General features: G+C 42.8%; 1 protein-coding gene across 1 annotated transcript in view; it reads right to left on the bottom strand.

The window, feature by feature from the left end:
* Nucleotides 1–538: 538 nt before the first annotated feature.
* LOC116886621 (carboxylesterase 1E-like) overlaps nucleotides 539–10,571 on the bottom strand; it is a 59,329-nt gene continuing 49,296 nt past the window's right edge. The window contains 4 exon segments of the mRNA XM_032888128.1: nucleotides 539–583; nucleotides 6,961–7,065; nucleotides 8,486–8,639; nucleotides 10,019–10,152. Coding sequence (XP_032744019.1) covers nucleotides 539–583; nucleotides 6,961–7,065; nucleotides 8,486–8,639; nucleotides 10,019–10,152 — 438 coding nt within the window.

The raw sequence follows: 10,571 nt of genomic DNA, 5'->3' as shown, positions 1-10,571 counted from the left end.
TTACCCTCCCTCCCCACGGTAAAACTGGGGTGAAGTCTGTGAGCAGCCATGAGCCGGATGTCGGAGACCTGACACCAGCCTGGCAATCCCCTTAGTGTGGTTCCCAGAGGCTCAGTGGCGCTGGACAACAGTGCCTTCCAAATTTGCTGACATTTTTCCGAGCCCCACAGATCTTTTTTTTTTTTTTTTTTTTTGTTCTTTTTTCGGAGCTGGGGATCAACCCAGGGCCCGGCGCTCCTAGGTAAGCGCCACCGCTGAGCTAAATTCCCAGGCCCCCACAGAGATCTTTTTTAATATAAAACAGTTAAAACACATCTCATTTCTTCAGTCCAGCATGTCTTTGTTTCTACAAAGTGCATGCTAGACTGAAGATCACAGCAAAAAAGTCTTTAAGAGCATTGGGTTGGGGAAAAATAGAAAATGCAGATCTCTAGAAGCCTGGCTTTGGCATTGAGCACTAGAGCAGTTCTTGCCTTTTCAGATCCCTCGTATGTCTTCGTTGTTCTTTCCACTGGAGTCTTCATATTCTTCCCCTGTGTCAGATTGCCATCGTTCGGAAGTTTTCTGCAGTTTTTAGTTTGGCCTACAAGACAGACAGCACTTTCAATCTGTGTTACATTTGCAAAGAATGAACAGTGTTTGATGCCCAAATATCTCATGCCATGAGCTTGACACCATTCAAAAAAGTGTTGTGAAGGCCTGGCCCCTCAGTAGGTATATAGGTTCCAAAATTGTGCAGTTGTACTTGATATTTGAGGTATGATGCTTATACAACGAGTAGGGGATGGGTTTGCCATTCTGTTCCAGAGGCAGGTTTTTGTGGTTGGGTTGTAAATGATCTCATTCTTTTGTTCACTTTTTGTTTTGCTGATCTCCTCCCACCTGCCCACTCCACCGCTGTCCTCACCCCTCATTACCTGCCCTGGCTTGTTTGAGTTGTACAGGATGTCTATTGTCATGAGGAGCCGTCGTCCCCAGAGAAATCTCCATGTACCATAGATCTGGGCTTCAGAAAAGCAATGTCTTTGTTCCTGTTAGTGAGAGACTTACTTTTAATGTGGATTTTTTATCCTTTTTCTGTCCTAATTTATCATCCTTCTTGTACCAACTTCATTTAAATTCCAGTGTCCAAGTATACCCCTCAAACATATTAAAATAATATCACATTGTTCTCCATGACATGTGTTTTTATTTGATTATTTATCTCCTCTGACAAAAGGCATTTGTATTCTGTATTGCCAAGATGATAATTAACAGTTAATAAGATTAACAGTATTATTCTTTAAATATTTCTCTTGTCTAAGGTCTCTGAATTCCTTAGTTGGATGCCTTTCTTCTCTTGGAAAGACAAAAGCAAATAATTATGCCCCAACCCTAACTCTCGGTCCTTACATTGACCAGCAGAGTATAACTTTTCTAGGGCAAAATGCTTTTTGGCAACTGAAAAGGCATTATCACATGCCTTATGTGGCTAAATATACCTATATTCCCCCTTTCTCTTTATATAAATTTAAGATGGATGTGTATTTATTTTTTAAATCATTAAGGACATTCCTATTTATTATTAACAAAATACCTAATAGTAATTTTTAGGAAAAAATATGTCATTTAGCATTTTAGACTGTCATTAGTAAGGGCTATATTAGCAGACGGTCCTCCCCTGATTTAATTGGTTTGTGGGATCCCTTTGGCCATTCTGCTGTTTGAACTTGGACAGTGCTGGACTGCTCTCTTGATGCTCCTGCCTGCCCACAATCTCAAGCCCATGTTGTTGGGAGCAATGCCCTTGAAGCCCTCCATTATTGATGTTATTATGGTTAGAATTACATATGACTGTCTATGGAAAATCCCCAACCAGCTGCAGAAGACTAATACAAATCTAATTGGTCAAAATAAAATCATGAATAAAAATACCCAGATGACCTGTAAACTTTCCCACAGACCAACATCCTGCTGGCTAATGACATGACAAACCTGTGACTTTTCTTGACATCTTGTCAACATCAGCCCTACTCCCTGACCACGGATATTGTGTCCTTGGCCTGCATAAATGTTTCTTATTTCCCCTCCCTCTGTTACCCATGTTATGGTATAAATTCAGCCTTGGGGAAAATAAATTGTCGCCTTGATCAGACTCTTGTCTTGGCATCCTTTTTTGGTTCTTGTTCCCCATTCTCTTCCAGGTACCCCCCCAGACCCCTTCGTTTATAAATGGCACCTAGCATTCCAAGCTGTTTGGAGGTCTCCTGGGGACAACATCATCCCTAGAATAGGCAGGCCTGTCTTCCTTGTTTGTCAGAGCCTTTTGCTTCCCTCAGCCTTGCTCCCCCTCAGAGCTTTTTTTGCTTCCCTTGCTTTTGCTCCTGTTGGAACCATGGACTGCCCAACCTGGTTCAGAGGCTTGGTGTAAGCCTCTCCAGATGATGCAGATCTCAGTGGTGAGTGATGGGACAAGCATTCTACAGTCAACACTTTGTGACAGGACTCAGGGAGTTACTCAGGACTCGAAGAATAGGGTTAAAAAAAAAGAAAAAAGAAAAGAAAAATGAAAAGAAAAAAAAAGATTTAAATAAATTATAAATTTTGTAGAAATATTTGTCCATAGTTCCCCCAGGAGGGAACAATTGATACAAAAAAATAATGCAATTAGTGATTGTTTAATGGATTGGCTAACCTTGTTGCTCAAATCTGCCCAGTAATGAATAAAATTGTGTGCTTTTTGGGTTTGAGGTTGCCTCTCCCTGCGTGGATGAGCAACTCCACATACGTGGATTAAAAACCTTATACCCTCATGCTATTGCAGCGGTCACTTTGTCAATCTGTGCTCTGTGGGTGGCACTCCTGAGGTAAGGCCACTATGGGGTCTTACAACATTTTGGTGCACCTGCCAGGAATTGCACTCCCCCCAGACCACAATTGGCTAAGGGATCGGAGGTAAGCTCGAGCAAATCTGTGTTTTGTGTTCTGTGTTACTTTCTGTTTTTGTCTCTGTGTCATGTCTTGTCTTTGTTTCATGTTGTCTTGTGTTGTCCTTGTCTGCTGTCTGAAGCATTCGAGTCCCCCCCCCAAGGGGGGTTAGAGTCCCCTTGTTTGTTGCTGTGGGTCCTGTGAGAGGCTTAAGGCTGTGACAGGAAGACATGCTAGTTGTCACAGGCCACAGGCCCTAAAGGATGCTCTAGGAGGAGAAAGGAATCTAAAGGACACTCTGGAATCCTGTTGGGAGGTGGAATTAGAGGTCTGCCTCATCCCAGAAGCAGCTAAGGTTAAGCTGCAGTTTGGGCAAGGTACTGAAGGTACCAAGCATCTGCGGAAATTGGTTATAGGATGCTTTGTCTTGGTCTTGTTTGTCTAGTTTGTTTTCTGTGGTATTGTTGAGTGTCTTTTTGGCTTTTGTTTCATTTTTGAATTTGGACTGACAACTGTGTTTGAAATCATGGAACTGTTTGCTTTGTTTGTCAAGGAGTTTTACTTTGTTCTCTTGGTTGTAACTTGGAAATAATTTGCTTAGAGAAATTGTTTTCTGCCAGGAAATTTGTCTTTCTCTCTTGGAGCTCCTCCCCAAAGAGATGCCCTTCCCTTTAACTCATTGTCCCATTCTAACTGCTGTCAAGCAGTTCATAACACATGTATGAAGGACTCAGGTTAGCAGTGATCATGTCTCTGAAGCAATTACTAACAAGAACTGAAGTTTTGCCTTGGATCCTGAAAAAGGATCTCCCTTTGTTAGACACATTCACAGCACAAGAGTGAGAAATGTGGGGCTAAGGGTGCAGGCGACCAGGCCTGATGGCAAGCAAGCTGCAGGCTGCCTGCAGCTGAGCAACTCAGACCAAGTTGGCAGAAGAGGAGTTTCAAGGTGATGAGGCTTGTTGATGCCTTGAAAAAAAATTCCAGTTGCTGCCTTCAGTGGCCAGACCTTCAACACTTGCTCACAGAAGGAGAGCGTTCATTAAGAGAAGTTCTTTGAGGGAGCCTGCCTTATCTGTTGGCCCTATTCCAAGAGAGGAGTTGATCTCCAACATTAAGTAACCTTCCCTGTTAGTCATCATTGACCTAGAGAGTGCCTCTGATCTTATTCCTGCAACAGTCAGTTCCTGCCCCTATGGCCAAAATGCCCCAGGTTGGGGGCAAGGGAGCCCCTTAAATAGTTTCAGAAAGAGTCTGCAGCAGACTGCGAGGAACTTTGTTTTGCCAGACAGAACAGGCTTTACTCTAGAATGATAAGCGGAGAAAGTTTTTCCACTGGCTCTTTAGCTTACTCCAACTGGAGGCTGTGGCCAAGGTCAGGATTAATGTTTTCTTTTCCATGGCCCTCTAACCCAGTGAGACAGTTTGGTAAAGGGCTGCTACTGAGGTCCTGAAAGTCCCAGGTTAACGGTTTACAATTCTTATGTCAACCACTTGGCATCTAGATACTTGTTAGTAACTGTTACAGGTCTTCTTTACCACCCAGGGAAAGGCAGAATCCTACTAGGGCCAGAAGAATGTTTCAGTCATGGATGGAAGACCTTCACTCTGACTGTTGACTTCAATACCCCTGAAGGTAAAAGTGCTCAGGTCTACCACCAGGCTCCAAGGGTGGGTCTCTGAGGTGCTGGAAAATGCCCCACCAATCTGGCTAAGATAAAGAAAAGATATAAAGAGAAAGTTACGAAAACTTGGAGGGTTAAGATAAGTTGCTAAGAGAGTTAGTGTAAGTTGCAGAGAAAGTAAGTTTGAAGTGTGGTTCAGGGTCTGTGCACATAAGTGGATAGCATCTAGTAGCTGTAGAGGAAGATGCAGAAGATAGCATAACAGAGAGACTGAGGAAGAGAAAAGGGGAAGAAGACAAAAGAGCATGAAACTAGGGAAAGAAAAGAAAGAGACAAAGAAGAGGAAGGCTAGAGGCTAAAGAGATAAAAAGACTAGGACAGGTGAGAGGAATAAATAAAAATTCTAAAAGAGGCCCTAGCCAAATTTGACCATGGAGATTGGCACAGACTGGGTGGCACTCCTTCCCTCTTGCTCTCTTCAGAGCAAGAAATGCCCCTTCTGGATTCAGCCTTACCCACGCCCCTGAAGAGACTACAGAGTTCAGGGCAGGTAAAAAAGATAAATAGAACTATAAAGGGGCCTTGACAAAATTGGCCTTAGAGACTGATGGGGGAGACTGGACAGTCTTTCCTTCCTGACCCTTTTGGCCTCCCTTGAGAGGCAGAGCCACCAAGCTGACACTGAAGGGAGGTACTCCTTAAGCAAAATCTTAAGTCCAGAGAGACAGCCGGTAACAGACCAGCTGCCCCTCTGCTCTCCTTTCTGTTTCACAGGCACAAAGCTTGTGCTCATTATTACAATGGCTTTTTCATCCCAAGAAAGCTTCCTCGTTTAGTTGTGTGATTGAATGCTACTTGTCACCTGATCTGGCTGTTCCACCAGCTCTCACGGGGCCACCCTCTAGCTTTCTTGCCTGGCCCCTTTCCTCTGTTCTTAAGAATTTTATCACCTAATATACTGTGTTGTTTGACACAATACCTTCCATCCTACTAATATACATGTCCCAGATTCCCATTGTGAAGGTTAATTCTAAAACAAGGGGATGGCTCCCCCCTAAAATTAATTTGCACTCTGTGGGATTTGAAACCAGGTTTGGACACATGGATATACTTGGTATCTTAGAATGTTTCAATCAGGTACCGATACAGGGGTTATATTTACCATAAAATTGTTAAAAGAGCCTGTACAGTCTTACTTCTCAGCTTCTGGGCACTGATCCAAAGGAGGAGCCCAAGGAGGCACTGAACATGGTGCAGGGCACACATGACTTCATCTACAGCCTGCACTCCACCGACAGGAGCTGCTTGCTCAAGGAATTACACCGCTTCGAGTCCATTGCCGTGGCACAAGATGAATTGGAAGCTCTGCCACCCACTCCAGGACAGCTGAGATATGTGTTCTTCTACAATGTGATACCTTTTGTAGGGTTTGGATTTCTAGATAATGTAATTGTGATTGTTTCAGGAACCCAAATAGAATTGTCTATTTGACTTATTTTGAGAATTTCAAAAATGTCAATAAACATGTTATTTTTCCTTCTATGTTTCAACATATTATTTAATTTTCAGCCCTTGAAGCCCTCCATTGTTGATGTTATTATTATGGTATGACTGGGTTCATGGAAAATCCCCAGCCAGCTGCAGAAGACTAATACAAATCTGGTGGTCAAAATGAATAATAATATGATATGTCAAGATACCCAATGTGATGACCTGTAACCTTTCTGAAAAACCAACATCCTGCTGACTAATAGATATGACAAACCTGTGACCTTCCTGACATCCTGTCAACATCAGCCGATTCCCTGACCACACGAATACTGTGTCCTTGGCCTGCATAAATGTTTCTTACTTCCCCCTCCCTCTGTTACCCTTGTTATGGTATAAATTCAGCCTTGGGGAAAAATAAAATTGTCGTCTTGATCAGACTGTTGTCTTGGCATCCTTCTTCGTGTCTCTTGTCCCCCATCCTCTTCCAGGTAACCCCCGGACTCTTTGCTTACATACTGTTCTTGGGTCTCAGTACTTCTAAGGAGGCCTTTTGTTACGGAGGTTTGTCTGGTGTTAAGTATCACTTTCTTCATTTCCTAAATAGTTGGCTGTAGGTAAGTCATAGAGAAACCTTTTACCTCAGTGTCTGCACACATAGATGAGGGTGATGACTGTCCCTACTTTTAGGGTGAGCTGATGTATGAGATGTGGCTAACCATACTAAAACGCGTGCCGGATTGTAGGACATGTGCATACTATGAATCGTACAAATGTGGAACCTGCATAGTGGGACTTAAACAGAGCCATAGCAGTCCTTCTCCTTCAACCATTCTCCATTCAAGCATCCCCTGAGCATTTAAATTGAACTCCATGGAAAGAATAACCTGAGAACCCTAGAAGAGCAAAGGGCACAGGTTCTGTTCATAGTGGTACTTACATCAGCAATGGGCTTGCTATCTGTTGTAATCAGAGCAGTATTGAGGGACACACCACTCTCAGAAATGGCCCTGTGGAAGAGGTTCTTGGCCAGAGGAGATAACACCTAGCAAGGGAAAGAAGAGGAGGAAGAGTATATGCTTACCAGAGTGGCCAGTGGTTCACTTGCTCTTTAAGGCTTCCCCCAGGTGCTCTTCTGCCCTGACCATTCATTTGGGGACTGTGGTGCTCCTTGTGTCTCCTGATATGCTTCCCAGACTTCTCTTTGATCTTACATTCCCCCAAAGAGAATAACAGTGGGATGGAAACAGTGACCAGAGTAAGAGATAGAATGGGACTCAGGTGGCAGGAGCTCACAGGGAAAACTGGGAAAACTCTTAACTCTGAACTTCAGACTCTGTCCCATAATTCCCGTTCTTCAGAATATAGCCAATGAATAAGAACTATGGGGGTCTGTAAAAATATCAAAGAATGCTTGTTCTTTGTTAATAGTAAAACTTGGAAACAACCCATGATTCTAATATTATAAAATTTGGTGATAAAGATTTACTCCTACCATGGAATATTATGCAATTATAAAAGAGAACACCAAAGAGGTGTTTTATATTTATGAAAATATTTATGTTCTATTATTGCATTATTACATTTTATTTTGGATAAAAAGAATTGAAGATCAAATGTAGTTGCATACTAAGGAAAAGTAAAAGAGATTATGCATGGATGGAAGAAGACAGACAGAAAGACATATAGATGATATGGGCAGTTAAATAAAATTGTTGGGAAAGGTTAGAGAAATAAACATAAAAATCTTATAGTAATAATCTCTGGGTAGCAGGGAAATGGACAACTTTATTCTTTGGATTAACTTGTATTCTTTTCTCTACTTCAACATTTATGCCTTTGAATATAAAACCAATACAGGTTTGAAATATGTATTAATATTGGCTATTTTCTACTCAACTGCAAGGCAGTATCTTATGGCTCATAGAACCTTCTGTATATTCTCCCCCATTCCACCTCCTTTCCCTCTACCCCCACACCTACTGCCCTAGGACATCCAGGTTATTTAGAGTTGGCTGCAATAGCTGTCATACCTCCTCAGGGGAAGCTCCATTCTGTTTTTGGACTTTAACTTTCCTCAATGAATAGTTCCGACTTGAAGGAAACCTGCTGTAACTTATGCTGAAATTCATACTTGTATTTGTACTTTTTACCTAGGGCTATAGTTCATAAAAACTGTGTGTGTGTGTGTGTGTGTGTGTGTGTGTGTGAGAGAGAGAGAGAGAGAGAGAGAGAGAGAGAGAGAGAGAGAGAGAGAGAGAGAGAGAGAGAGAGGCTGGAAAAATAAGCTTGAGCTTCACGGGAGCACCGGGGCATTTAGTCTTCAGCTGTCTACGTTCTGATGGTATGTTGTAAATATAATCTTCTAAGCAAAGATGTTCATGGATGGATTGGATGGTGGATGGTTTTTAAGGTGGTTCAGACACATAAACTTGGGGGTTCTACCTGGAGCTAGGAACACTTACAAGAACAGAGACACTGAAACCTCCTGCAGATTCTCCAAAGATGGTCACAGAGCCTGGGTTGCCCCCAAAGTTGGCAATATTGTCCTGGACCCAGTGTAGTGCAGCCAGCTGGTCCAAGTGACCCCAGTTGCCCTGGCTGTGTTCATCCCCTGTGCTGCAAGAGAACATCAAGACTTAGATATCATGTCAAAGCTAGCAAGGATCTCAATTCCTCAAATGGGATGGGGACCCCCAAACACCCCAGCATCAGGTTGTGCATTGCATCCCTGACAAGGAAGTCTATTTGATTCTCATTTATGAAGCAGTGCACTATGTGGGGGCTCTATGCTCAACTTCCAGCAGCTTTGTACCAAGGAGTTAATATTGCATCCAGCACTGCTCAGAGCTAGAGCACGGTGAGAAAAAACCACAAATCTCTGACTATACTCAGCCCCTACTGCAGACCAGGAATCAGCAGATGAATAGAGAATGATTCCAGACAGTAGAAAAAGAAAACCATGCACATCCTGTGACAGATGTGGGCCTGTGAGGGTGGCATTTTAGGTAGTTTTCATTTGAAAGGACCTCCTGGAGGCAGTGAGTGGGTTTGGTGGGGACCTGAATAAAATGAAGACACAGGTCTCCTGGGTATCCAAAGAATGGAATTTCACCCAGGGGAAGCTGCAGGTGCAAAGGTCCTGGGTACAAGAACAGCAGTATAAATGTAGCTCTTCTAAGTATAGGTCTCAATGACTTAGAGACATTGTTCAGAGACATGACGGGTCTCGTAGAACACGTTGAATGAAACACGTCTTGTGCTAAAACAGTAAGTGTGTAATAACAAACTGCTCTAATAATTTTCCCTGCCCCAGACTGACTCAGGGCTTAGCAGAGAGTCATAGTGGATACTTTGGCATAGATATGTGCTATTTCCCAGTAGTTCATTGCTAGGATTCTGGCTTCTATTGTGGCATACTGATTCATCTGTGAAACAACATGAATGGGTGAGGTCGAGGCAAGGTGATTATTTTTTCCCTGAGTTCACAGCTCTTAGGAAGGGATCTGTACAGCTTTAAGGAACCCTAGTTCATCAGAAGGTGCTGTTATAAAAAATAACAAGCTCTGAGCAGGAGAGATGGCTCAGTGTATAATAGTACTTATTGTTCTTACCAAATACCTAGCACCCAATTGCATCCCACAGTCCACCATAGCTCCAACTCTAGGACATCTGAAGCCCTCTTCTAGCCTATGCGGGCATCAGTTAGACAGTGCACAGACATATATGTAGGCAAAACACCCACATGCATAAAATAAAAATAAATAAATATTTAAAAATTAAAGTAGCAAGATCTCCCCTGCTTCTAGCTTCCACTCTCATCATGTGGCCTTCTCACATGCATTTGTTCTTCTATGTTTTTCCATGCCTTCAATGGAACCAGCCTATCTTCCAGGTTCAGTTTCCCATATCTTGCATTATATAAAACTGCTTTGTGATTAACTAGCTTCAGATTGATGTAATGGCTAAGGTGGAGAGAGGACAATCCAATATCTTACCTGAAGAATCCCCAGATGCCAAGGCGATACTGAATGGTCACCACCACCACATTTTCATGGGCAGAGAGGGCCCGTCCATCATAGGTGGATGCTCCACCCACTACCAGTCCACCTCCATGGATCCACACCATCACCTGGACAAGAACATAACCAATCCTGCAGCCAATAGGATCAGTGTACTGAGACAGCTTTTGGTGCTACTGGGGAGTTGGGTCATATACATAGCAGACTTGGGAACACAGCAAAGGTTATTTGATTTCGTCACCAGCCTCTAAGTTATAGTCTCTGTGGCCACCATTCAAATCACACCAATGCACAGCAAGGCTATACCATGTATCTCTCTCTTTCAAACTCCCTCAGCTTCTGCTAGAAAATATAATGTAACATAGTACCCCACTGTATTTCTCATTTCTCACATCCTCCCAAGATGCTCAAACAGAGAACATTATCATGGGAACAGCTCGAAGGTCAAAGATATTGATTTCCTGCTCCTGGTCTTATCACCTGTGCCTGAATGAACATAAAAGGGTCAACTCTTATATTTCTTCTTCAT

Source organism: Rattus rattus, chromosome 17 (genome assembly GCF_011064425.1).
Source record: "Rattus rattus isolate New Zealand chromosome 17, Rrattus_CSIRO_v1, whole genome shotgun sequence".
Classification (NCBI taxonomy): domain Eukaryota; kingdom Metazoa; phylum Chordata; class Mammalia; order Rodentia; family Muridae; genus Rattus; species Rattus rattus.
This window is presented reverse-complemented; position numbering and strand designations above follow the sequence as displayed.